Source organism: Scylla paramamosain, chromosome 11 (assembly GCF_035594125.1).
Source record: "Scylla paramamosain isolate STU-SP2022 chromosome 11, ASM3559412v1, whole genome shotgun sequence".
Taxonomy (NCBI): domain Eukaryota; kingdom Metazoa; phylum Arthropoda; class Malacostraca; order Decapoda; family Portunidae; genus Scylla; species Scylla paramamosain.
The window spans coordinates 832,501-860,000 of NC_087161.1; the positions used below are offsets into that span (position 1 = coordinate 832,501).

At 43.4% G+C, this 27,500-nt stretch overlaps 3 protein-coding genes and 1 long non-coding RNA gene across 7 annotated transcripts in view; 3 read left to right on the plus strand and 1 right to left on the minus strand.

Moving 5' to 3' along the window:
• Positions 1–8,866, plus strand: part of LOC135104746 (uncharacterized) — a 46,743-nt gene extending 37,877 nt beyond the window's left edge. Inside the window, exons 7-9 of the mRNA XM_064012306.1 lie at positions 628–747; positions 1,937–2,085; positions 3,531–8,866. Of these exons, the coding sequence (XP_063868376.1) occupies positions 628–747; positions 1,937–2,085; positions 3,531–3,809 (548 nt within the window). The 3' untranslated portion in view covers positions 3,810–8,866. The remainder of the gene's footprint in view (positions 1–627; positions 748–1,936; positions 2,086–3,530) is intronic.
• Positions 8,867–9,004: 138 nt separating this feature from the next.
• LOC135104747 (uncharacterized) lies at positions 9,005–18,877 on the plus strand. Of its 2 annotated transcripts, none has more exons than XM_064012307.1 (5): positions 9,005–9,744; positions 12,889–12,988; positions 16,522–16,679; positions 17,646–17,729; positions 18,739–18,876. In XM_064012307.1, the coding sequence occupies exons 2-5, from the start codon at positions 12,889–12,891 to the stop codon at positions 18,865–18,867; spliced, it is 471 nt and encodes a 156-aa protein (XP_063868377.1). In that variant the 5' UTR covers positions 9,005–9,744; the 3' UTR covers positions 18,868–18,876. The 2 variants fall into 2 exon arrangements, with proteins under 2 accessions (XP_063868377.1, XP_063868378.1); XM_064012308.1 differs by having other exon boundaries at positions 9,604–9,744; positions 17,646–17,826; positions 18,739–18,877.
• LOC135104745 (pikachurin-like) overlaps positions 12,492–27,500 on the minus strand; it is a 160,335-nt gene continuing 145,326 nt past the window's right edge. For both annotated transcript variants that reach the window (XM_064012305.1, XM_064012304.1), the window contains 7 exons: positions 26,278–26,492; positions 25,720–25,943; positions 23,047–23,275; positions 22,362–22,621; positions 21,661–21,921; positions 20,271–20,374; positions 12,492–19,772 (listed from right to left, as the gene is read on the minus strand). In XM_064012305.1, coding sequence (XP_063868375.1) covers positions 19,633–19,772; positions 20,271–20,374; positions 21,661–21,921; positions 22,362–22,621; positions 23,047–23,275; positions 25,720–25,943; positions 26,278–26,492 — 1,433 coding nt within the window. In that variant the 3' untranslated portion in view covers positions 12,492–19,632. The remainder of the gene's footprint in view (positions 19,773–20,270; positions 20,375–21,660; positions 21,922–22,361; positions 22,622–23,046; positions 23,276–25,719; positions 25,944–26,277; positions 26,493–27,500) is intronic.
• On the plus strand, positions 19,670–22,507 carry LOC135104748 (uncharacterized). 2 transcript variants are annotated; one of them, XR_010270528.1, is made up of 4 exons: positions 19,670–19,810; positions 21,027–21,196; positions 21,718–21,899; positions 22,370–22,507. It is a non-coding gene; the product is annotated as an uncharacterized LOC135104748 (long non-coding RNA). The 2 variants fall into 2 exon arrangements; XR_010270527.1 differs by lacking the exon at positions 19,670–19,810 and having other exon boundaries at positions 20,381–21,196.

Genomic DNA, 27,500 nt, shown 5'->3' on the forward strand with positions numbered 1-27,500 from the left:
TCATGAATAAGAGTGAATGAGTGAAAGAATATTATAGTCTGTCTTACGAGTTTTGTTACAGAAAATGGGAGATTTTGTATATTTTTCTTTATTTTTGACGTTTTCTTTAACTTTCTGAAGTATTAGTATAAAATAACAGGTGTACTACTACTACTCATAATGATGATGATGATAATAATAATAGTAATAATAATAATAATAATAATAATAATAATAATAATAATAATAATAATAATAATAATATGAAAACTGTAATCCTTGACTGATAGTGTGAATTATTATTACTTGTTTTCGTGTGTATAGTCTCTCTCTCTCTCTCTCTCTCTCTCTCTCTCTCTCTCTCTCTCTCTCTCTCTCTCTCTCTCTCTCTCTCTCTCCGTACTCGGAAACGCTTTGCTCTGTCCATCACCACAACTATTTTCAAAACCCGCAGAGATGATCAGCCGAATTCCCAAAGAGTTCCTCCTGTTAATGATGTAGAAACCTCGTTAATCTGTCACTAGAACCGTCAAAACACCCTTAAAAACCCGTGTCACTTCAACTAGAGTCTTTGGAAAGTAGTAGAAGTGTAGCGTGGAAGTGTTTCAGAATACGGACCTCTCCCTCACGCAGTCGCCCCTCCTACAGGCTCCACGGGGCGGCGAGATTCCAGCAGCAGCAGCACCACCACCAGGCCGGCAGAGGGCGTGGTAGGTCTGCCCGTCTGTCCTGAAGCGAGGCTAGACGAGCAGAGTGCATCATCCAGCGGTGAGAGAGAGAGAGAGAGAGAGAGAGAGAGAGAGAGAGAGAGAGAGAGAGAGAGAGAGAGAGACTGACTTTCTTTTCCCTTCAACTCTCTCGTCTCCTTTTTCTCTCTTTCCTTTCCTAACTATTCCTCAACTTTCATTTTCTCTTCTTTCCGCCTGGTATTTTTTCCCTCTCTTACTTCCCTTTTCTTCCTTTTTTAATCTATTTTTCCCGTTTTATTTATTTTTCCTGCTCCTTTTCCTTCCCCTCTCTGACATCTTTTGTTCCTTTTTCTCTTCTTCTTTTACCTCTTCTTTCCTTTCGTAAAATACTCCTTTTATTTCCTCTATCCTTCCCCTTCATTTTTTCCTGTTTTTCCCTTTCCTCCCTTCTGACATTTTTCCCTCCCTTTCGTCGTCTTTCTCTCTCTCCCCTTCACTATCTCTCCTTCCTCCTTCATTTCCCCCTCCTTCCCTCTTCCCTCCCTCACCCTGACACCTTTCCCTCCTCCCCTCTTCCCTCCCTCTCCCTGACACCTTTCCCTCCTTCCCTTCAATTCCTTCACCCTTCATTTCCTCCGCCTCTCCCCTTCCCCCCATATCTATTCTTCCCCTCTTTCATTTCCCCTTCCCTTCCCCTCCCTGACACCTTTCCACCTTCTCCTCCTTCCCTTCACGCCCTTCACCCTCCATTTCCTTCACCCTCTCTCCTCCTCCTCGTTCCCTCTTCCCTCCTTTCCTCCTCTGTCTCTAATCTTTGTATTTATTTGTTTTTTTCTCTTTATTTAATGTTATTTTGGGGGATTTTTGTTGTTACTATTATTATCATTTCAGTCTACCACAATTTTGTTATTACTATTACTACTATTATTCTTACTCTACCACAGTTTCGTTATTATCACTGTTCCTACTACAATTTTAGTCAACAATTTCAGTTCCTTTTAACATTCTGTAGCTGCGCCTTACTTCTCCAACCAATCACTCACTCAACCAGCTTGTCCATTACTCAACGAACCTGCTAAACAACCACCAATCCACTCACCCAATCAATCCCTCTGTTTCCCACCCACCTAACCAAACTACAAACCACTCGCCCAACCAGCACCTTCTCTTCCCCACCCATCGAAACATCCACCCACGCACTTATCCAACCAAAACCTCCCTTCTTCCCCAACCCACACAACCATTCATTCACTCACTCCTCCCTGCAGCCCTAGAGTCGGTGTGCCCCAGCAGGGACGGATGTTTGGGGTCTCCATGCATTGACGACAGCTTCAGGACACGCTCCCTGCCTGCTTGGGTGCGGGGCAAGACACGTCCCCTGGCAGCCCTCGATGACCTCACGCCCATCTGTGAGAAGGTGAGCGGCGGGGCTGAGGTGTTGAAGGGACGTGGATGAGGAGGGAATTTAAGTGTCCTTTATAATCAGATGGATTGTAGAAATTTACATAAAGGACTTTATTGTTTGCATGGAAAGGGTGCGGGAGTTGCTGTTAAGATTAAGCTGTAGGAAAGGGGGAGTAGGAAAGGTAGGAAGGAGAGAAAAGAAAGAGGGACAGGAAGAAAGAGGAAAAGGGGTAGGAAGAGGTGCTGGGGATTGGAGGAAACAGGATTAAGATGTAAGAATGGAGAGGGAAGAGGAAGGTAGAAAAGTCAGAAAGAAGAGAATGGAAGGAAAAAGAGGAGGAAGGGAAAGAAAGAAAGAAAGGGAAGAGAGATGAAGTGCGTGGATGACAGGAAGAAGGAAAGGGATGAGGTGATAGGAAGAAGGAAGGGGAGAAAAGTGAAGGGCGTGGCTGACAGGATGGGAAAGGATAGGAGGAAGAGGAGGTGTTGGGGAGGGAAGAAAGGGTAGGAAGGTAGGTGTGGCTGATAGAAGGGCGGAAGGGGAAGAGAAGGAAGAGTTACTGGAGAGGGAAGAAAAAAGGTTAAGGCGTGAGAAGAGAGAAAAGGAAGAGGGGAGGTAGAAAAAAAGTGAGAGAGAAGGAGAGAAAGAAAAGAGGTGAAATTGAAGAAATGGGTTTAGAATATGAGAAGGAATAAGGAAAAAGAGATAAGGGGGAATGAAAAACAAGAAGAGGAGCGAAAGCAAGGAAGAGAGAGAAAGGAGAAAAAAGAGGAAGAAGATGGAAAGGGAGGAAAGGAGGAAGAGAAGAAACAAAGGAGAAAAAGGAAAGAGAAGAAATGTGTTTTCCTCAGACTCTGGAAAACGAGGGAAGGAGAGAGAGGGAAAACAGAGAGAGGGAAGGAGGGGGAAGAAGAAATGGGATAATTTAGATTCTGAGGAGGGAGAGGAGGGGAAGAAGAGGGAGGTAATTAGAATATGAGAAGAGAGGAGGGAAGAGAGGGAGGGGAAGGAAGGGGAAGAAGGGAAGAAGAAAGGAAATTAGTGGCAGGAACGGAGAGAGAGAGAGAGAGAGAGAGAGAGAGAGAGAGAGAGAGAGAGAGAGAGAGAGAGAGAGAGAGAGAGAGAGCAAACAAAAGAAGGGGGAACAGGAGAAAAATGTAATGTTAGGGGAAGCACTTTTATCGGTAGAGAGAGAGAGAGAGAGAGAGAGAGAGAGAGAGAGGAGAGAGAGAGAGAGAGAGAGAGAGAGAGGTGGGGGGAAGAACTGAGGAAAGGAAGATATAAAAGGGAGGGAAATTAGAGGGATATTGATGGGTAGAGAAGGAGGGAGGAAAGGAGGGAGGGAGGGAGGGAAAGAAGGAGGGAGGGAGGGAGGGAAAGAAAGGGAGACAAAACTCATAATAGCTATAGCGAACAATGTAGATCTAACTCTCTCTCTCTCTCTCTCTCTCTCTCAGCCACACTGGAGCAAGAGGAGAAGGAACAGAATGAGAAGTGACGCCGCTGCTATCATTGCCCTCACCAAATCCCGCGGGCGCCTCCTCTCCCCCGCTCACCCCGCCGCGCCCTCCCCGCCACGCCCGCACGCCGCCCCAGCTCCCTCTGCCGCCGCGGGGGTCACAGCGGGGGCGGGCGGGACAGGGGCAGGCACAGCGTCGGCCCCGCAGCCCACAGACACAGCAGCACTTGTAGAAAACGAAGCTGTGGTTGTGTATGACGAGAGAACGGCGTTGTAAGGGGGAACTGCTGCTGCTACTGCTGCTGCTACTACTACTGCTACTGCTGCTGTTGCTGCTGCTGCTGCTTCTGCTGCCGCTACTGCTGATGCTGCTATTGAAGGTTAAGTGGTGATGGTGATGGTGGTGATGGTGATGAATGATTTTGTGTACGTGACTGGTTCTATGTACTATTACTACTACTATTACTGCTACTACTACTACTACTACTACTATTACTACTACTACTACTACTACTGTTGTTCTTGTTTTTGTTAGTTTGTGTTTTTGTTGGGTTTTTAAGTATTTTATGTTGGTATTTGTTTCTTCTTGTTCTTGTTCTTGTACTTCTTACTCTTGTTCTTCTTTTTCTTGTTCTCGTTCTTCTTGTTCTTATTCTTATTCATTTATTTCACTGAGAGAGAGAGAGAGAGAGAGAGAGAGAGAGAGAGAGAGAGAGAGAGAGAGAGAGAGAGAGAGACCTCGCCCACACACTCGGAGCTTACAACACACACACACACACACACACACACACACACACACAGATTAAAGTCTCAAAATAACTTTTTTTTCGCAAACTTTTCTCGTCTTACAAATTTTACTCTTTTTAAAACTTAATATTTTGAGAGGAAAGAGGAATACATTGAAAGTTTTCTTTATATATATTTTTATTTTCGATTTTGCGAGAGAGAGAGAGAGAGAGAGAGAGAGAGAGAGAGAGAGAGAGAGAGAGAGAGAGAGAGAGAGAGAGAGAGAGAGACCTTCTGCCTTTGTTGAACTCAAGGAGAAAGAAAAAGTTTTAGAAATATTCTGAGATGAGGGAAGAAATTTTTTCTTTCTTTTCTTTTCTTTTTTCGAGGGAAAGGAAATATGCGAACTCTTATGACGAGAGAGAGAGAGAGAGAGAGAGAGAGAGCGAGCTTGTGCACTCTTTCCTGCCTGTTTGTGTGTGCGTGTGTGTGAGAGAGAGAGCGCTTCGAGTCAGTTTCAAAGCTACGAACTTAATGAATCTGAAACACGGATTCTCTCTCTCTCTCTCTCTCTCTCTCTCTCAAAGATGGACCAGGCTTGTTTAGGCTGGACACTCCTTCTCTCCCTCCCCTCATTCCTTCCTTCCTTCCTTTTTCTTTCTTTCTTTCTTTCTTTCTTCCTTCCTCCTCCTCCCTCCATTATTCACCCTCCGGCTAGCATCTATTAACTCTTCGTCCTCCTCCTCCTCCTCTCTTCTCCCTTGCAGCCTCCCTTGTTTTTTTTATATCTTTATGTTATCAAGTTCGTCTTCTGTCAGTCTATCGATCTATCTATCCATCCATCTATCTATCTATCTATGTATCTATCTATTCACATATATAACTCTAGCTAACAATCAGTCTATCTAACCACCTATAAACGCATCGTCTTTATCTTCATCCTTCTTCCTTTTCTTCCTCTTCCATTCCTTACCAGTCTGAACGCAAAGATTTCACAAGCTCCCCATCCTACAAACCTTGGCAATGACAGTGAAAGGCAGAAAAGGCAGCTTGCTTACTTCATAGCCTCCCTGGGCCTCCCCAGCTCTCAGTATATGTAAGGGAGGGCTGTAAGGAGAGAGAACACTGCCCGGTATATCAGTAACGAGCTGTGTTTGAGTGAAGAGTTTGAGGGAAGTGTGTGTATTCTACGTACGTGTGTGTTTTGAAGGTTCCTGTGCGCGCCGTATCTGTTTAATGTCAACAGAATCAAACACCAATTTTAAAAGGAATCACATATCTTGAAGTGATGCGTGTTTATTTGTTTGTTTGTTTGTTTGTTTGTTTGTTTTTGCGCAAGGAGGAAAGAAAGGATAAAGAAAACAGTCTTGTCTTTGAGGGGTAGGTCTTGTAAAAAATGCTGAGAAACACTCATAAACTTTCCCGCCACCCCATCCCCACAAAAAAATAAAATAAATAAAATAAAATAATAAAATAAAAGCAAAAATATACTCAAGGAGAAGAAAATCTGAAAAACACAAACACATTAAAAAAAAAGGTAAATAAATAAAATAAAAATAAAAGCGATGTTATTTTGTTTTGTTTCGGAGTGGTACAATTTTCGTTTGATTTTTATGTATTAACACACACACAAACAAAAACTGAGGAACACACAAGAGTACAGATTTTCTCATCATTGTGCGTATAAAAGAGAGAAAGAAAAAATATGTTTAGGCATAAGTTGTAGAGGTAACGAAACACACACACACACACACACACACACACACGAATATCTTTGTATACTTGAGTAGGTTCGTGTTAGGATTATAATTAAAAGAACGAAAAAAAAAAACTAAGTCTATTAGTTGTATTGAAATCGTTCGTGCTTGTACGGTAGAAATAAACGATAAATTATATATTAACCGAAGAATCCCAGTGTTATGATAGAGTCACGAAGGGCGGCGATGCTCATGTGAATATCTTTTAAAAGCATATATATATATAAGGTATTGAATCCTCTTTATATAACCTAGATAGGGATTCCTCATACGTTTTTATATAGAGATCTAATTTTAAAAGATGTACTAATACTACTTATACTCTACTATTATCATTCTGTACATATAGATGTCTCATTCTTTTGATACACTGGATTTATATAATATATGTCAGTTCAGAGTAAAAAAAAAAACGCTATATAAGAAAAAACTATATAAAAAAAAATATACAAATTTAATGTCCATTTTCTATGAGTCTCTGTGTCTCAGCAAGTGTGTACATACGATGCGATTTCCGATTTCCTTTGTTCCCGTATACAAGGCGTTGCAAGCCCCGCCCCTCCCAGACACCAACCAGCTAGCCAGCCAGCTAATCAGAGCACGTCTAGTTTTGTAGCATCCAAGTCCATCAGCCAATCAGAGTTAAGCTTGCTATCTACGTCTTGTTTATTTTTCATCTTATAAGTCTGGTACATTCAACTTAAACTTTGATACGCTATTCACTTCATTTGAGTAAGGTAGCGAAGTCCATCAGCCAACCAAAATAAGTTTATCTTTCATATACACTTTGTTGATCTTCCCTTTGTATACATTGCACTAGTTCACTGACTTACTTAAACTCTTAATGACACCCTATTCTCTTTAAATGAATAAGGTACCCAAGTCCGTCAACCAATCAGAATTAATTTTATCCTCCACGTCTTGTGTATCTCGTTTTATAAACTGCTTCCATTACTTGCCTCAACCTTTCGACTAACAATGCCACGCTGTTCACATCTTTTGAGTAACCCTAGACAACTTACCCAGCCAGTGACGCTAGTAACCTCATCATCCTCGCGTTGATACCAAAAACACGGACAAGAACTTAGAAACTAGTAACTTGGATCTAAATTTTTCATTTATTATCGTCTGGCAGTGGTGCATGGGGCGGAGCTTGTGTCTGCCAGCCAGAGTGCGTGTGACAAGGTTCCCGCGTGAGTCTACTCGTGGTGTATGTGACAGGCGGCAAGGAAAGGCCGCCCACTAGTATGTGTTACAGTCGCTAATACTTAAAAAAAAAAAATAGAAATAAATAATATATATATATATATATATATATATATATATATATATATATATATATATATATATATATATATATATATATATATATATATATATATATATATATATATATATATATATATATATATTATCGTGTATTGGTAATTCCTTCCATTGGTATCTGTTAATAAATTGAAAGCCATGCCGTGATGTTCAAAGGATTGATCTGTATTTTTTTTTCTTTTTAGGTGTTCTATAAAACGTCCGAGAAAAATGTATCAGTCACCCTTTATTTATAACTCCTTCTATTGGTATATTAATAAAGTGAAGGCCTTGCCGTGGTACCGAAAGAGTTAATCAGTAAAATATTTGTCTTGCTTTTTTTTTTTTCTTTTCTCTGTGAAGGAAGTGAAGTCATTATCGTATCAAGTGTTTCAGACCAAAAATAAATCAGTATCTGGCTAAGTAATGCAAAAGATCTATATATTTATAAATCAATATCCATACATTTAATGAAATCTAGAACTATACCATAAACTTTCTATATCATGACATTGCAGTATATATATATATCTATCTTTTGAAATTCTTACGTGAAATAAAGAGATATAAAGTAGAATTATGTACCGTACAACTTTCTATATTAGACAATACAAGACCTTCCTCCACTGTCACGTATAGGACCATATTATGAAACACTGCGCCTCACCTCCACCACTTTCAAAGGGGTCTTGTGGAAATGACAGGTATTTAAGGCTATTCTTACGGTCTGAGCTACAGCTGAACGAGATTTCTACATTATCAGCAGGAGAAACACTCCTGAGAACCCGGGTAATCATCTTTGTGGCCTTTGAAAATAGTTGTGATGGAGCGAAGTGTTTCAGACTTCGGGCCGTAGCACTATTAATAAATACCAAAATCTATCGTTCACAGATTTCTAAATAATAATGATAACAGAGATAAAAGAGTAATAATAATGTAAAGTAAATTAAATTAATCTAACGAGATCAATTTTTGTAACACGCGAGTAGAAATTAATTTGACTTTCTTTTCTTATTTTATATATGAATGTAAAAAAAAAATGGATTGGTAAATCATTATTATTGTCATAAGTCCGTAAATGTATACAGGAGTGAGTGAATGAATGAATGACCGAATGAATACTAGCGTAAGTCAGAAGTGAGCGAGTGAGTGTGAATTGTGAGTCAGTATGTGAGTGAGTGAGAAAGTGACGGTCAAGAGTGAGTGAATGAGATAGTTAAAACGGAGTGAGTGAGCGAGGATGTAGAAATATTTGAGAATGAAAGTAAACGTCAGAGAGAGAGAGAGAGAGACATAACCAGTGCCTTGAGAGAGAGAGAGAGAGAGAGAGAGAGAGAGAGAGAGAGAGAGTGCATCATCACCCTGTAACTTGGCCGCGATCACTCAACTCGAAACATTTCCTGAGATGAGAGACAGCGAGCATCCTTCCCCCTGTCCTCCCTGCTCCCCTGTCCTCCTGTTCCCAACCCTCAGCCTGTGCTTGTTTTTGTATTGCTCCCAGACTCTATGTGGTGGATGGATGTCTTCAATAAAATGGCGGTTTCGCTTCCTTGTTTCAATGACCCTTGAACCTGAAGTGTATGATTCACTCGATGTTCAGTACTTGTTATTCGTATTATATGTATTTATTGTATTTTCTCCTGAACCTCTTGCTTTGTCTCTTTCAATGTTCAGTTCCTATATTTCCTTTCTTCTGCACCTTTATAATATCTCCATTGGTCTTCCGTACCGAAATTCTTTTCACTTAGTGTTCAGAACCTACGTAGATTTCTTTTCTCCTCAATCTCAAGCAATGTGTCTCTAAATGTTGGCGCATGTGAAAAGAGACGGAGGAAGGACCCGCTTCACTTAAACGCAAATCACTCCGAGAAGCTTCTTCGTTATAGAAGACTTGTATTGGGCTGTGTTGTCTAGATACGTCAGGGTGTTGGAGTTGCGTGTATCTATATTTTTTGTAACACTTATTCTTTCACCAGGAGTGTTTTCCAAGGCCACAGATAGTCAGGTTCTCAAGGATGTTTTTCCCACCGATGATACAGAACCTTTGTTAAACTATCACTACAATCACGAAATCACACTTGGAAACGTGAACAACTTCCTCTGCAGGTTGTTAAACGATCACTAGAGTCATTAAGTGTAACAGGAGTAGAAGATAAATCGTAAGTGGCGTAATGGCCGCAATATTTACTAGTATAATCTTTCCCCACATCAAATAACTTCATGGATTCTTATAATGGAGTTAAGAACAAAAGCGGAGGAATACATGGGTAGCACTAGTTTGTCAGGCGGAATCACATACCCATATCCCTTCCCTCGAGCCCCTTTCCCCTTCACAGGTTCACTTTCCCTCAGTGACCTGTGGACTTTGGTGGTGGAAGGAAATCTGGTGCTGGCAGTCACGTGGCTATTGTACCCGCATTGGAGGTAAGGAAATACAGGCCATTAGGCGGTGATGTGACTAGCGTGAATGCTGACACACTGACCATGGTGCACTGAATGGTTAGGATGTGGGTTTTGTTTTTAGGATCAGGAGGAGAGTTTGGTGACTGAATAGTGTAGGGATGAGAGAACGAGAGACGGCAGAGGTAGGGTGGTGTCTGTGGGCCCGTTCTCACGTCTCCCAGTGGTTCATGACTTCGAGTGAATTAGGAGGTCAAGAAAACATAAGTACTCTCGAGAATCCATAACCTTCATTACTAGACTCATGGAAGTACCTTTGAAAATCCCCCAGTAGCTTAGAGCCTGTTAAAAGTAGCGGAGGTAAGACTGCTAATAGTGAGGCAGCCTCAAGTGCGTGTGCTTGATTATGATGAGTGTTGGCCAACAAATATAATAATTTTCATACAGTACTGTGTAGTTAGTGTTGTATGCCTGTGTGTAATCAGCAATTAAGTGCACTAATAGTTTTAACAAGTCTTAGTTATATTCTGTAAGTTGGGATAGGTGTAATTAGGTGTCGCCTGACAGGCGTGATTACCGGAGAGGCTGGGCACGTGGCACTGGTGGGGACAGTCGGAGAGAGATAGATGGCTGTCGGACTGGACGTGGGAGTGTTCAAATGGAGGGTGAGAAACAGAGTAAGGGACATAAGAGCGTTGAGCCTGTGTCGTGGTTTACAGTAACTTGGTACTGGGGAGGATGGTACTCAGGTCATGCAGGCCTCGGATCAGATGATCCTCAAGACAGATCGGCCTGAGTTCAAACAGGCCGTCATGCGTCATGCCTTGTCTCAGGACGTTTGGTGCTGGAGTCACTTGGTACCCAAACCACTTGGTCCCCAAAATGTCTTTGAAGTACAGGCTTCGTGAAGGCAGCATGTGGATCCATACACACCAATATAATGTTTGCGAACCCATCCATTACTTACTCAATCACATCCATCCATCCACTCAACCCCTCAACCATATTTACTCACACACATCCACCCACCTACAGCCATAACTCCATCCACCGACACACCCACCCATTAACCCACCTCCATTAGCCCACTCATCCGGCCACCCACTCAACCACATCCACCCATCCATCCACCGCAAACTACTTACAGGCATACCCGCCCATCCATCCACCCACGCTCGCCCATCCACATTCCCACCCACACTCACCAAACTATCTACTGCACACTGACCTACCAATCCACTACTACGACCCTCTCCAGCAACCTACTCATTCATACTCATCCACCCATTAATCCACCATCTACTCACCTACACCAAACCCACCATCCAGACGTCATCCACACCCTATTACCCACACGGTCCACTCCCCAATCACTCAACGATCCATCGACTCAATTGTCTATCCACCCATCTTAACATCCATTCGCACACCAGTTCACCCAACCATCTATCCAACTAAACAACTAAACCCATCTACCTACGCATTCAACTCATCCATCCAACCACGCATCCACATATCCACCCACCCATCTATCTACCATCTCCCCAGTGGGAGCGTCTGTCATTTACCGCGTTAATGACAGACAGGGTCGAACCAGTCTTTAGTAGCCCCGCAGATTTATGACAGAGGTGCGGAGTTTATGATGAAACTGAGTAATATTTTGACACGTTTCGAGCTAAGACTGCATAGCTACTACTACTACTACTACTACTACTACTATTACTACTACTACTACTACTGTGTGTGATTCACCTACGATTGTCTGCTGGTCACCCAGCCAGCCGTTTCCCTACGGAAAGAGCTCAGAGCTCATAGTGAGCTATCTTTGTGTAGGACTGAGACCACTGACACCACACACCGGGACAGCGAGGTCACAACCCCTCGGGTTACATCCTGTACCTGCTAGGTGAACAGGGGCTACACATTAAGAGGATCGCCCATTTGTCTCGCCGAGACCGGGACTCGAACCCGGCCCTCCTTGGTTGTGAGCTGAGCGTGGTGTGTGTGTGTGTGTGTGTGTGTGTGCACGGACCACACTGTGACTGTGTTGGCCTGATATATAGATAGACTACTACTACTACTACCACTACTACTACTACTACTACTACTGGCGACCTGCTGTCCCTTCTTCCCCCACATCTCAAACTGTCGCATAGTAATTGAAACTCCTGCCCATCACGCACACACTCACACACACACACAGTGGGTGTAGTTCTCCTGAGGCTGACCCATACAACTACTGCTTTAATCCTTTCACTTTGATACAAAATAATTATCATCACCATATTCAATGTATGAAATCTTTATAAGCATCTGCAAGAAAGTTATGGGTGAAAAAAACAGATTTTGCAATTTCTATCCAGTTTAAGAATGTCACGCCAGGAAAGTTCGAGAATCCTAGCTTTCTAGAGCAGCGCAGGAATGTGAACTCCAGTTCAAGGGGATTAAAAGAAAGATACCTTTCTGCTACATTGCATGTAACACGTGCAGAGGGTGTTAATAACAAGTGTGTGTTTTGTAATAAGAAACGTAAGTCTGAAAAGTGTTTAGAAATCTTAAGAGGTACCAGACATGAAGCGAGCTGATAGGATTAGGTTTGCTGGAGTTTGGTTTAAATGTTTGTGTAAGGGCCACGTTGTTAAAAGGATGTCTTGCCAGAAGTTCTAAATGTGGTGGTAGGCACAGTGTACTCGTGGGGTGCTAGACTAGGTATTAATAATTTATCATCATCAGGTTGACAACGAAGGGGATAGAAAGAAACCCGAGGAGGATAAAATGGCACAGGGTTTATTTCTGTTGCTGTACAGTGAGTGTGGAGTGCCTGGTGCTGCCACGCCCTTGGGGAGGGAGGCAGCAGGTCTGCAGGCGGGGGTGTAACGTACGCAAACAAACAATTTGATTCTTCGGACAAAAATGGTAATACTAATGATTCTTTGGCCCGTATTCAGAAACTGCTCCCAACCACGACTATTTCCAGAGGCCGCAGAGATGATCAGCCAGGTTCTCAAGAGTGCTTCTGTTAATAATGTAGAAATCTTGTTAATCTGTCACTAGAATAATAGAAAAAAAAAATAATAATAACCCGGGTAACTTCTACTATGTATAGCCTTCTGAAAGTAGTGGAGGTAGGGCGCAGAAGTAAGAATATGGTCCTTTTCCCTCTCACAGATGCAGGGAAGGGGCGGTGGAGGGCGCCCAGACACCCCTTGGCTCTGCAGCTGTTGGCGAGAGGGCGCGGTGAGGTGTTACTCAGGTGGTGAGAGTTACGGTGAGTCTGTCCCATTCACCTCGTGGCCAATGGGAGGGGGAAAGTTTGTATCTAAATTTTACACTTAGTCAATGTTTCTTTCTTTCAGAGAGTAACTTGGTAACTTTTTATATATGTTTTTTTTTAAGGGATGTAAGGAGATATAAAAATTTAGGTACATTAATATAATCTTTCTTATAGCGACCATTTTTTGTGTGTGTGGTGGGTAGATGGAAAAAAAAAAGTTTATGTATTAAAGTTTATACAATGTTCTTCTTTTCATGCGACTTTTATTTCATTTATATTTTTTTTATTCAAGAAGGTGGATAAGAAATGTGCTCATAAACTTGGATTCATTTTAAAAACCTTTAGGTGACTTTTTAGGGAATAGGTGGCTGAAAAAAAAAAATACATGTCAGGTTTTATGATGTCATCTTTCCCAGCAACTTTGCGAGCGTTTTGAAATTGGAGAGAGACAGATGTACAAATTTCTGTATAGATTATCCAGGCATGGGTGTTGGCAGAAGCAGCAGCCAGTGTGAGGCAAGATAATGCTTTCACCACCACCACTGTCTTCCACCTTCACCCAGCAAATGGTCATCACCTTGAGTAAAAAACATCTTAATGAAATTGCCTATTTACTGTTCAGGTGAACCAGGTGAGGGTGTTGGCAGGGGAAGCAGCCAGTGTGGGGCATTTAACGCTTTCACCCTGACCACTTCCCTCTGCCTCCACACTACAATGGTCGTCACCTTGAGTACAAAATGTGATGGAATTGTAATGTACTGTATTTGATGGCTTGAGAGGGGCACTTCATACTTGAATAGAATTTAATGTAATGGAACTTCAAAATGATGTAGACTTAAATTTTTGTGGAAAATAATTGAGTCATAATACATATGAAACTGAAATCACCTACATTTTGTGGAGTCAAGAATATCAGGCAATGAACAGGGTTCTTTATTTATCTATTTTTAAGAAGGATCCTGCTTAAACTGTGGTGCATTTATCTATTTTTAAGAAGAATCCTGCTTAAACTGTGGTGCATCTAACAGGCCATCAAGTGCAGTACATACATACATTCGCTCATTACATGACCAATAGAAAAATTCAGTCTCCATACGCGAGAACGACATTCTCAGGACGTGTGTGTGACGTGTGAATAGCAACTGTGCTGCAGCAGTCTGGTCCTCCTGTCCCTGCAGTGGCTGCCACCTCCACCCTGGCATGACCAAAGAGTGGCCATTGTGTTGTTCATTCTGCATTTATAAGTCAGGGTACAACAAAATTATTTCATTACTTTGTTTTAAATTATCATTGATTCTGTGGTTGTAAATTGGGGCAGAGCAAAATTATTTCTTTTCACTACTTCTAAAATTTATAAACCACATATTCTTCAAGTCACAATGCACATGTGGTTGTGTTACTATTACTGAATAAGCTAGCATTAGTAATGCAGTGGCCCTTCTTTGACAACAAGTTGTAGGTAGTATCTTATAATGGTTCTCTACTATCAACAAACTGTCCATAGTATTTTAGTATTTCTTCATGATAACACATTTCACACTAGCAAGGTGGAGGTGGCTTGTAGTGGGAAGGTCACCAGGACAGTATGGCAGTGTCTAGACAGATAGACAGACAGACAGGCAGGTAGGCAGGTGGTTGGGGTGCTTCCTTCACTCCAACCCCAAACCTTCCTGTGAATAGTTGCATTAAAATCTTGGTGCTTCGTCTGTGTGTGCTGCATTGAGGTGGTGAGGGCACAGCGGAGGCCTTCCTTCTGCGAGTGTGGAGGTGGAAGGAGTATAATGCTGTCTTGTCTCTCTCTTGTCTTCACTCGGTCATTCACAGGTCTTGAGTGGTATACAGGCTCACTCTCTCAGGTCCTTTCTTTCATAGTTGTAATGCCTGATGCTGCCTTTCTTAGTGACAGCTCATGGAGTCTTTAGCTGGGACACTACAGTATAGATGCCTTGAATAAGTTGTTTTGAGTGCTGATAATGCTTATGATTTATTTACTTTCATACTGATGTGACAAAAGTAGTTGCAAGTGATGTGCGACTGTGTGCGATATCAGTAGAATGACACAACTGCATAGTCCTCAGTGATGCATTTCTGTGGCCTGATTTATTTCAATTTCCACACCAATGCAACACAAAAGCAGTAGCACAGTTACATGAATTGTATTACTGTGTGGTATCAGCAAAATAATAATAGTACCAGTCTTTGGTGATTATTTTCAAAGTTACAATTATTTTCAATTTATGATAGTTTTTCTGGAAAAAAAATTTTATTGTAAGATGTGTGTGCTTGTTTGTATCAGTATTGTAAGGTATAACATGATCATCCCTTTGAGTTTACAATACATATATTTTCACTATAAGTTTTCTGATAATCTTTTCATAAGTAGAGGCGTGTGTGTGTGTGTGTGTGTTCCAAAATCCAAAACATTCTGGTCCTGAGCATTAGGGATGATGGACTAGACAGTTATAGTAACACAACAAAGCCCAAACAGCAGCATTATCATTCCCCACACCAACATGACGTTTGGCTTGGTGGGTCACTGCAGTGGTGGGCTGAATGTTATGTTAGAGGTGACAGCCATGCACAGGTATTTCCTCATTGGCATAATATTGCTCTCTGATATGTATACAGTTAGTATTATCAGCACAGAGGATGGTGTAGTGATGCATGATATAAGTATTGCTGCAGTGTGTGTGTGTGTGTGTGTCTGAAGATGAAAGGCGAGGACCAAGGTGACTGCACCTTGCCTGGAGTCGGGGCAGTCAGGTGAGGATGCAGTGAAGGGCCAGATGGTAACCAGTGGGCCTTTATGTGCCAAGTGATAATGCAGATTTTCATAAGCTTTTCCTCACATTGGATTCATCTTTTGTTTGATGTGCATTCATTCCATCAGACTTTTATTACATTCTTGTTGAAACTGGTGGTGAGATGAGTACTTTTTCAGTATCATATGGAAGAATATGAGTATCAAATGCAGTTTTAAGCACCATTGACTTGCTGTAGCCTTTTGACATTTTTAGTGACAGCACTTGGGGTGTGATAGGAAATATAGTCTTTCCTGGAAGGTGTGTTAGGGAAAGACTCATACCATCCCAGGTCTGAGGGCTGCTGAGTGTGCCCCATATTGTGTACTGTGCCTTCAGATCCCTTTTGCTGCTCCTACTATCTTGGCCTTGGAGTGAGAGTGAGAAAGTGGTTGCAATATCAGACCATAAACACAATCAAGGTTATAGTACAAATTCAGCTTCCAAGCATGTTTTCTTTTCTTGTTCATTTGTTGTGCTGCACCATTCATCATACCTTCTTGTGTGTGTGTGTGTGTGTGTCATTATCAGTGTGAGAGAGAGCAAGCCTCAGCCAGCACTGAGCACCCCAGCAGTAAAGACAGATGGTGCAGTAACACCCTGCCTGGCACTGCTGCAGTGGCATGTTGGTGTCACTGATACCACTGATGTTCTTCCTTCATATTAACAAGGGTGTGGCTTACTGGAACACACAATTCATATCTGATGAAAGGTGATGTTCCACAGATGCTGATGTGGCCATGGAGAGGGAAGCAGTGCTAGGACACCATGTTGGATCACCCAGTGTTTGGTGGGTGTGGTGGAGTGCCTGGGTGCAGGTCACACCCTGCAGCTCATGGGACACAACACAGGCTGCAGGAAGGCTGCATCTCTCAGTGTGTTGGGTAAGGTCTGTGTCTTTCTTGAGTGTGAACGGCTTTGTGGATGTTCACACTTGTTTGAGGGGAATGAGTTCACTGGACAGTATTCCTCTGAGTTTCCTAGTAGTACACTGGGAGGGAGTGGACAGATTCAGCAGCACAGGTCAGCACAGTGCAAGACGCATGTGCTGCCTTGAGTGTCACACTGGGTCAGTCTGAACAACACGCACTATGACATGGGATGCCAGCTCCCAGGGGGATAACAGACTCGCCCTCAGCGGTTCAGTGGTGACTAGACAGGGTGGTGTGTGCTTGGGAACAGGTGATTGGCAGGCAGTGTGTGCATGAGTGTGCTCTGCAGGACGTGTGTTGGCAGGCAGTGGAGTACCGTGTGCCGCTACACAGAACCGATGCATCACCAACACAATACTTGTTGCTTCACGCAGACCTAAGACAGAACAACGCCGGGCAGGGCCTTGCCGTGCCTTCCTAGTTACATAAGTAAGATAAAAACAAATATATAGGCACTATTTTCTTGATTAAACCACTAAGTAGTAGTAGTAGTAGTAGTAGTAGTAGTATAGTAGTAGTACATAGTAATATCAGTGTCATTATTACTATTACAAAATGATATGTTGATTGTTAGACAGGGATTGCTTTGGGAACTTCACTTCAAGTTGACTTTTCCTGGTATAGTTTTCCAAGTGTTCAGTCTGGTGGAGTGACAGCAGCAGAGACGGAGGCAAGACTGCTCTGCTGCTGCAGGAGAGAGAGAGAGAGAGAGAGAGAGAGAGAGAGAGAGAGAGAGAGAGAGAGAGAGAGAGAGAGAGAGAGATAGTATGGGGGTGAATGAGGAAGAGAATAAATTTACACACACTGACGATTACCTTCAAAGGACATATATTTAAGTCATAATCACATGTTCACTAACGCTCTATGTAGCAATTAAAATTAAGGATATATATATACTTTCTTTTTTTTTTTTTGCAGGTGTGTCCTTATAGAGGCTTTATGTACAGAGTTACCCTGAAGGAGCAGCATTCCACCTCCGCCCACACTCACTGGCCCCCACAGGTGTGCCCAGCGGGGGATTGGGGGTGTGGGTCGCCTGCTGTCCAGTGGAACGTGTCCTAACTCAACCACTATGGACAAGGGCACACATTTCTTAGTGGTACTTTTTATTTTTTATATTTTTTATGATTTTTTTTATTATTATTATTTTACTGTCAATTAACACTATGGACAAGGATGCACATCTTTTCTCTTTCTCTGTAGTAGTAGTAGTAGTAATAGTAGTAGTAGTAGTAGTAGTGGTGGTGGTGGTAGTAATGGTGAGGTGATTAGTGGTGAGATGATGAGTGTTGTAGAAGTAGTAGTAGTAGTGGTAGTGGTGGTGGTGGTGGTTAGTATTTATGTGATATGAGAGCATGTGTGTATGTGTGTGTGTGTCAGAGGCAGAGGTGCTCACTACACGCACACAAACAAATACGCACATGCATGCACACAAACACACATTCATGAGTAATCTCTGCTTGAATCTCAAATTATGTAAAGATATTTCTCTCTGACAATCAAAAGAACAAAAAATGAGTCAACTGATTCCACTGTGACTTTCTCTACTAAGTGTGATAATAATATTGTTATTATTGTTATTATTTATGAGTTAATAGAGCCACAAGCTTACATACACATATATACACACATGTAAGCATTTATACACACAGTTGCACACACTCAAACAGACGCACACACGCGCAAGGTACACACAAGGTGCACAGCGACTGTACGTGTGTGTGTGGCGGCCGCCAGATACGTGCACAGCAATCTGTAGGTCTGCGGGATACAAAACTGTGTGTGTGTGTGGTGTGGTGTGGTGTGTGTACACTTCAGGTTGCTATAACCATCTATATAGTGGCATGGTGTGGCATGGCGTGACACACGCACACACACCTGCACGTCTAGGTACTGACAGGACTACATGTCACTAGAAACCAACATAAGACAAAACAAAGACGTGAGTTTGTACAACAAATGTAACCAATAATATTGATAATAGTAATAATTGTTGGCCCTAACATTCAAGGAACACAAGACTCCCAGACTCAGCCTTGTGCTGCTAAGACACACGGACATACGAAGCCTGACACTGCTGCTGCTGCCATCTCTGCTGCTGCTGCTGCCGCCGCTGCCTTGCTGGGAGCAGCCGTGCTAAAGTAATCTAAGCTTCTTCACACCTTTCTGGCGGCGAGGGCCAGAGAGTCCTCACCTTCATGATACACAGCTAAGTTATTATTACTATGAGATGTATTAAGGTTACTGGGTCAGCTACGTGCATCTCCCTGCGCACTGTGGCTGGGCCGGGGATATGCCCTTCTCCTCCTCCTGCAGTGGGGTGTGGTGGCATGGTTCCTTCCAGGGGCAGAGTTCAGGCTGCTGGATCTGCCCACCAAGACTGGCACAAGTTACTGTTCAGAGTCTGTAGCCGCCGTTCCTTCTTCTGTTGTAACGTGTCACCTGCAAGTGTTCTTGTACTTTCTTTTTAAATTGATCTCGGTAAATGCAGTATTTTTTCAACATATATTGCTTGGCAACTCAATTTGAGGGCAACATATTTTTGTGCTGGTTTGTGGAAGTTTATGATAAGCTCCCTTCACTTCAATTTTCTCAGTGTTCACTTGCTGGAAAGTTTTGTTTATGCTGTTTATCACAACTACTTGCTTTTTGGAAAGTTATTTTATTGTCAATAATTTCTCCAGAGATGTTTTGCCCATCAACAGACTTGATAATCCTGTGGCTACGGTTTCTTCCCTGCGGACCTGATATCCTGCGCTACTCCTTCCCGCTGACTGCTGCTCTACAGCCACAAACTCTTCTGCAGCCCCCTGCCCCCTCACAGCCCCCTCCTGCCCCCGGCCTGGAGGCCGCCGCTGCCATCACCACCACCACCACCACCCCCCCAGTCTGGTCCAGCCGGGGGTCAGCAGTAGTCGATGTTCTGGCCAGCAGCGGCCTGCGTGATGAGGTCCACATGGTAGTCGGTGGCCAGGGTGAGGTCTGCCACACAGCCACGCAGGCCAGGCATGCTGCCACTGCTCCTCGGGGTCACCTCGCGGCCGCCTGCCAAGGGAAGGGGAGTCATGAGGCATCCTGGCAAGGCATGTCACTGCTTTTGTCATCACAATTACCTATAATAACTAATCTCATATTAAGTTTCCTTGGTTTAAATGGAGCTCTTAATGTAAAAAGCAATTTAATTTTCAATTATACTTTAATTTCTATTCAATTCAATGATACAAAAATACCTAGATTTTACAATATCACTAATGGGTAAATGTACATCTCTTCTCATCACTCGGCAACCTGCTATCTCTAAACTTACCACATGAGTGAGCATATGTATGTATCTATAAACATTTAGCTATTATACTCAGCCACTTTCCTCCCATATACCACTCCCAGCCTTTCTCAACCTTCCCCATTCCCTCTCCAACTAGTGCTGTAACCATTCCCTCCATACCACTCCTCGTCCTCTCCCCCCACACACACACACACACACACACACACACACACACACACACACACACACACACACTGCTTCCCTCTGCCTTGCCTTACCTATGAACAATGCTGAGTCAAGATTCAGCTGCACCAGGTCACCAGGAGCAAGCACCACGCCCACCTCGCCGCCGTCCACCCACACCCGCGCCTCTCGCTCATACCTGTGGTGGTGGGGAGGGTCAGCAGGGCAGCCAAGAGGAGATAAGGGAGCCACTCAGTGCAGGGAAGGTAGTGGGTGACGGTAGTGTGTGGAGTGGCAGGAGAGAAATAGGAAGTGTGTTTAGAATGTGCTTGTGAGGTGAGTAAAGGAGTTTTGATGGAGAGAGGCAAAAGATGTATGAGGTGTATGTGTGTGAGTGAGTGAATCATATGGAGTTGAATGTTTTTCAGCTTAATGTTTTAGAGTGAATTGGTGTTTTAGTGTTTTAGGGAATGAATTGGTGTTTCTAAATATTAAATGTGAATTTTTTAATTTAAAACTTCAGATTTACAGGAATACTTAGTATATTTTTGTATACTCTTAATGTCCTATGTAAAAGAACAATTATTAGCAGGTGGGCTCCCTTGAGATGCCAGAAGGGTGTCCATTGCTCTTCACTAACCATGGCCCTGTACTTCACTGTTGGCTCCTCATGGGCACTACAATGACACTAACTGGCTCTTGGAAATGTATCTCTCTTGGAAATGAATGTATTATTTGTAAGAATTATGTGGAGTATTTACCACTCTCCCTTTCCACTCTGTGTAAAATCTGATCATGTCATCACATTCAGGAGAATTTCCTCTAAAATACACCACTGATTTTATTTACAGTGTCACAATAATTCCATGAAAAAGCAGCATTGAACAAGAAAAGTATAAACATCTTCAACTCAATCAAGATTCTGTCCAGTGATCAAGAAAACCAAGTACCACACAGAATAAGGAGGTGCAGGAAGAAGTAAAGCTTGCTGTGTGGAGAGACCAGCATTGGATCTAAGCAGGTGAGACAGTCCAATCAGTGAACAGGCTACAAAATTATCTAAAGCTCTGGCTACAAGTTTGGAATGAAAGGACTTTACCCATTAAACACTCTCTCGTACAGATACACACCTGCTAAGCCTCAATATAACACACTCCCACATGCACAGACATACATGCTGAGCCCTCACTGTATCCTCTCCCTCTCTCACACACACTGACATACATGCTGAGCCCTCACTGTATCCTCTCCCTCTCTCACACACGCACACAGACACACCTGCTGAGCCCTCACTGTATCCTCTCTCTCTCACACACACTGACATACCTGTTGACCCCTCACTGTATCCTCTCCCTCTCTCACACATGCACAGACACACCTGCTGAGCCCTCACTGTATCCTCTCCCTCTCTCACACATGCACACAGACACACCTGCTGGGCCTGACTGTATGCCAGTCCCCCACTCTCTTCACACAGCCACACACCTGCTGAGCCTGACAGTGTGCCACTGGCCATCATCCAGCCTGCCTGTGTTGTTGTAGGTCAGGTGTGCAAATCCAGAGCCCAGGTTGTAGGAGAGGGAGAGACGGCCATCCTGCAGCCCCAGGGTGAGGGAGTCCCCAGGAGGTGGCCCCAGCAGACCCCCCAGGCTGCTGGTGATGTGGCCCTCCCCCGCCCACATCAGCAGGCCATCCGGCGCCTCTGACCGGAACCGCAGCCACAGGTGAAGCTTGTCCCCGGAGACTCTGTGGGGGGTGAGGGTGTAAGGGGAGGTGCATTGTGGGTAGTGAGTGCAGGTTAGGGGTGTGTTGTAGAGATTAAGTCTTTGAAATATATATGTATGTGCATGCATCTCTCTCTCTCTCCACAGTATGTCCCACACAGTATATTGATGAATCCACAGTCACTCCCCACAGCCCCTCATGTACAAAAGTGAATTTACTCTATTAAACTACTTAAGAAACTCTGGTATAGTATAAAGCTAATAAAGAAAGAAAGACAGACAGACACACACTAACAGAACCACCTTTTCAGAATCTCACAAGCCCCATCCCAAACATAACTGAGAGAGAGAGAGAGAGAGAGAGAGAGATGAGAGAGAGATGAGAGAGAGATGAGAGAGAGAGAGAGAGAGAGAGAGAGAGAGAGAGAGAGAGAGAGAGAGAGAGAGAGAGAGAACCACCACCTTTTCAGAATCTCAGGGTCGTCATATTTGAGGAAGGATCGTCCACTGAAGCTTGGTGTGGCTGCCTGGGTCACCACGCGGCTCTGGCAGTGCGCGTCCTTGAAGCCGAGGGGACACCGGCAGGAGTAGGAGGCACCATGAGGGTCACACACGCCCCCATTGTCGCAGGGCCGCTGAGAGCATGGGTGGTCGCAGGATGCCACATTGCTGCCTGACACGGCACCTGACACCAGATGCACTGGTCTGCCATTGAGGGCCAGCTGAGGGGAGAGAGGGTGAGGTGTGGGAGAGCTACAGTAGATCAATGAGCTAAAATAAAGCTAGACTCTACTTTGTCTCTCTCCTGACAGATGATTGCCAATAAAAAGTAGAGAAGCTGTATGCCTAACAGTGATATAAATGTATGCTTCTATATCTTATATGTAAGCAATGCAGTAACTTGGAGAGCTATATAACTTAGCATGAAAAGAATAGACAACTAGACAATGAAAATGCATGACAATGAGAATATTAAAACAGAATTAGATATGATAGCTATGACAAGATCATGGAAGAAATACGAGAGAAAAGAACCTCTTGCAACAGGAACTGCATAAAAAAAAAAAGCTTTGCATACAAATGTAAGTCTTTATATCCTTGATGTATGAGGTCCACACAAGGAATATTCACAAACATCCAAACCCACCTTCTGCACACAGCCAGTGAAGGGTAGGGCAGCAGGCAGGATGGGCTGTGTGGCGGAGGTGGGTGGTACCCCGCCCAGGTACAGGGGATGGGAGAGGGACAGCATGGTGAAGCCGCCAGGGGTCAGGCCACTCACCACCGGCTGGTCATCCACGTACAGCCACGCCCGCCGTCCCGTCCGAGACACCCGTGCCCAGTGCCACACACCTGGCCGGATGGGGTACTCTGACCTGTGGGTGTGGTAAGGGTCAGTGAGTGTGGGATGGTTAAGTGTGTGTGGGGTCAGTTAGTTGTTTATTGACCACAGCAGCATTACAATTACATCAGTATGAGAATATAAGGTAAAGAATATGTGGCTGTGGGGAGGATAAGTAGATGTGGGATGTGGGAAGGATGAGTGTGTGTGTGTGTGTGTGTGTGTGTGTGTGTGTGTGTGTGTATTTACCTTATTCTACATATACAAGACCTGAGCTAAACTTAGAAAGGTTGTCTTCATATCAATATCTTTTGATTCCATCTTCATATTAAAAAATCTTTCCATCTCTCTTTCCTTCTGTTAATGTAGATTCCTTGCCTGTACCACCTCTTCTAGTTTGTGTTTATAGATGTGCATGTCTGTGTGTGTGTGTGTGTGTGTGTGTGTGTATGCTTACTTAGATGTAACATACACTGCCTAGAATATATTTGTGATTCTGATCCTGTCTATAAATTTATCTGATATGTCTCTCACAAAATGCCCACTCCTCATTTTGCTCATCTTGTAGCACATTCAAGATACTAAATATTTACATTTAAGAAACTCTACTACTTTTCAATACATTCATAAATCCTTCCTCTACATTCATAAATCCTTCCTCTATCTAAATATTCTTGTGAGTCCTCAAACACCCGGCCCAGTCTCTCTCTGACCCTACAAAAGCAAATAACATCTAATTCTTCATTAACTCTGTGTGTGACTGAGTGTGACAGAGAGATATAGCTACCCAATGTGTTTTTAATCATGAATGTGTGAAGTGAGTTGTATTTTTTCCTTCTCTTAATCATGAAGGGTGGCAGGAGTTAGGGGGTGGTGGTGGTGGTGGCTGGGTGTCTGCCGGAAAGGCTTTCTTCTCTTAATTGGAAAGGCTGGGGTCAAATATATTTTTTCTCCTCTTTTCCTCCCCCCCTTTTTTTAATGGCACCACATGAAAAGTTTGCAGCAAAAAACTATCTGGAGAGAGAGAGAGAGAGAGAGAGGAAAAACAAGAGGTGGTGGTGGTGGTGGTTTAAGTGAAAGAACTGAAGTGGAAATGGAAGAGGTGTTAGCAATAGATTAGGTAGAAGTGGTGGTGGTGGTGGTGGTGGTAGTGGTGGAAGGAAGACAGGAAAGTGACAGAAAACATGAGAAGAGTGAAAGAAGAGAGAAAGAAGAGGAGAGAAATGGAGAGATAAAAATAGAGGAAGAGGAATGAAATAAGAGGAGAGAAATGGAGAAGAGGTGAAGGTCATGAACACAAAAGAGAGAGAGAGAGAGAGAGAGAGAAAAGAGGAGAGGTAATGATGATGTTTACATGACAGATATGAACACCTGTGGAATTATTATTTATCTCTCACCTGTGCCTTACAATCTAACAAAAACACCTTAAAATAAACACTATTATAATTTTTATCATTATAAGAGAAAAATATTAATGTTATGGATAGGAAGGTAAACAGTATATTATTAAGACTTTGCTAATGTGCTTATATACCACTGCATTTACTTCTATTGCAATACTAATATAAAGAAAGCAATGAATAAGATAGTAGTAAATATTGTGTCAGTCATTTAATCACTAAGACAAAACTGAATAAGGTAAGAAGTAATAATAATTTGACACTATTACATCACTATCACCACCACCACCACTACAGCATGCCTTCCCTCCCCTCCCTCCCAAATGTATAGGCCTATTTGCTTCCTATAGCTTTCCTTATGTTCTTATGCTCTAATTCCTCCTCCCCTCACTGCATCCCTGCCCCTTATTACTAAGTCCTCTCCCCTTTTTCTCTCTCTCAACCCTCCTTATGGTATTTTTTCCACCTCCCCCCTCCCTCTCTACAACCTATGCTAATATCCTTCCATTCCTCATCTCACTTGGTGCTCAAAACTAATGCAATTTAATATAATTTTCTCCTTTTCACCTCTCTACTCCACCAAATACACTTACTCCCCCTTCCACAAATCCCACCCACACCCCTTCCTTGCAGCACACCAGGACCTCCCTCTCTTCCTCCTTCACATCCCTTCACCACTCACACTCTACTAACACACCACTTGAAATGCTAAAGCTGTACCTCTTCTCTCAGTGCTCCACAGATCCATATACTTGCACACCACTAATACTAACACACTATAAGGACCTGTTTCTCTTCCTCCACAACTCTTCAGCACCTACTTCAGTCTATCAACACATCACATGAACTGCTAAAACTGCTCTTCTTCCTCCTTTCCCTTCTTCACAATCACTCAACACCTCAGAGACACTGGCAGACTTGCAATCCCACTACCACACAAGCATATCTTTCCTCCTACTCCAAGTCCTCCAAAGAACCTTACAACCATAACATCCAACACTGCAAACCCCAAACAATTATCACCAACACCACTATCACCCCTCACACAACCAAACCAGCATCCCCAGCACCCTAGTACCTCAGGGTCAGCACGCCAGAGCCTAAGTCAATGGTGAAGAGGACATGAGCTTGTGCAATGGTCAAGGCTATGAAGTCCCCTGTTCCATCTGACCGGTGGCCCTCGTACAGCAGCACGCCCTCAGTAGAGGCTGCACGGAACACCAGCTCCACCTCCAGCCAGGACAGCACTGAGCCGCCCAGTGCAGGGAACACCAGGTGGGAGGAGCCATTGAAGGAAGGAACCTGTGGGGGTGAAGAAAGGTTAGTAAAGGGGGAAAATAAGGGAGACTTTTGTAAAGGGACTAATACAGGGAAGGAGGAGAAAGTGGGATGTATGAGAGAAGAGTTAAAAGTTATAAAAAATATTAATGAGATTATTGAAAATGGAGTGAAAAAAAGAAAAGGAAGGTTAGAAACACAAATGAGATGAAAAGTTAGGTATGTTTCTGCTATTTAATTTCTTTGTATACCTTCCTTTCTGCTTTTCTTGTAACCATATTTATGTACATACCATACTACATATTTACTACTACTACTACTACTACCACTATCACCACCACCACAACACCTCACTCACCTCTAAATTCAGTTGCTTCTCGCAGTATTCCCCAGAGTACCCTAGGGGACAGAGGCAGGTGGGGGTGGGAGTGGGTGGGGCAAAGAAGGGTGGTGGGGTGGGAGTGGTGTGGGAGGACTGGTTGTGGAGGGCAGTGGGGGGTGGAGGGGTGGAGGCAACACACTTTCCTCCATGCTGACACTCCACCTCACTGCAGGCATCCCCAATACACTCCGCTGTGGAGAGAAAGAGGAGTGATTAGTGGAGGAGACCAGTGGGAGGACTTAACAAGACCTGGGGATGGTGTGTGGAGGAGGACAGGACAAGGAGACCAGTGGGAAGACTAAGGAAGATCTGAGGATAGTGTGTGGAGGACAGGACAGGGCAGGACCAGTGGGAAGACTAAGGAAGACCTGGGGATGGTGTGTGGAGGAGGTCAGCTCAAGGAGACCAGTGGGAAGACTAAGGAAGACCTGGGGATGGTGTGTGGAGGATATGACAAGGATAGAAAGGGAAAAATATTGTCTATCACAGCAAAAAACTGACACAGACTCATTCTACCTAACCCCATAAGGAAAGAAATTAAAATACAAACAAAATGAGCGAGAAGAATGTTGAATGAAATGATAATGGTAATGATGAAGTTGTTAATAGATGGGTGATATGTAGAGGAGATAATAGTAATAGTATATTATCATTCACACTACTGCTCCTTCCTTCCTTCCTTCCTTCCTTCCTCCCTCCTCCTACATGCTATCTGATAAGGGAAAAGAGGACAAGAAGATGTAGAGTTATCATCTAAATTCAACACTACCATCACCACCACCACTCCTCCTCTTCCTCCTCTAAATGTGAAGAAATGAGAGACAGATTTAGGAGGTGAGAAAATGATGTCAAGACTCATTATTTACTATTATTATTATTCCTTCTCCTCCTCCTCCTCCTCCTCCTCTTCCTCTCCTCCTCCTCCATTGTCTTTATTATACTGTACTTCCTCCTTTCCCCTTCTCATTCATCCCAGGTTTTATTGAAGCATTTGCATGTAGAAGTGTTGGGTGGTGGTGGTGGTGGTGGTGGTGGTAATGAAGTTTGTCTGTGTCTGTCATTCTCTCTCTCTCTCCCTTCCTCTCTCCTCTTCCTCCTTTATCCTCTCCCATCCTCTCTCTCTGCTTTTTCCTTCCTCCTCCTTCTCCCTTCTCCTTCTCTTTCTCCTTTCTCTTCTATCCTTCTTCTTCTTCGCCCCT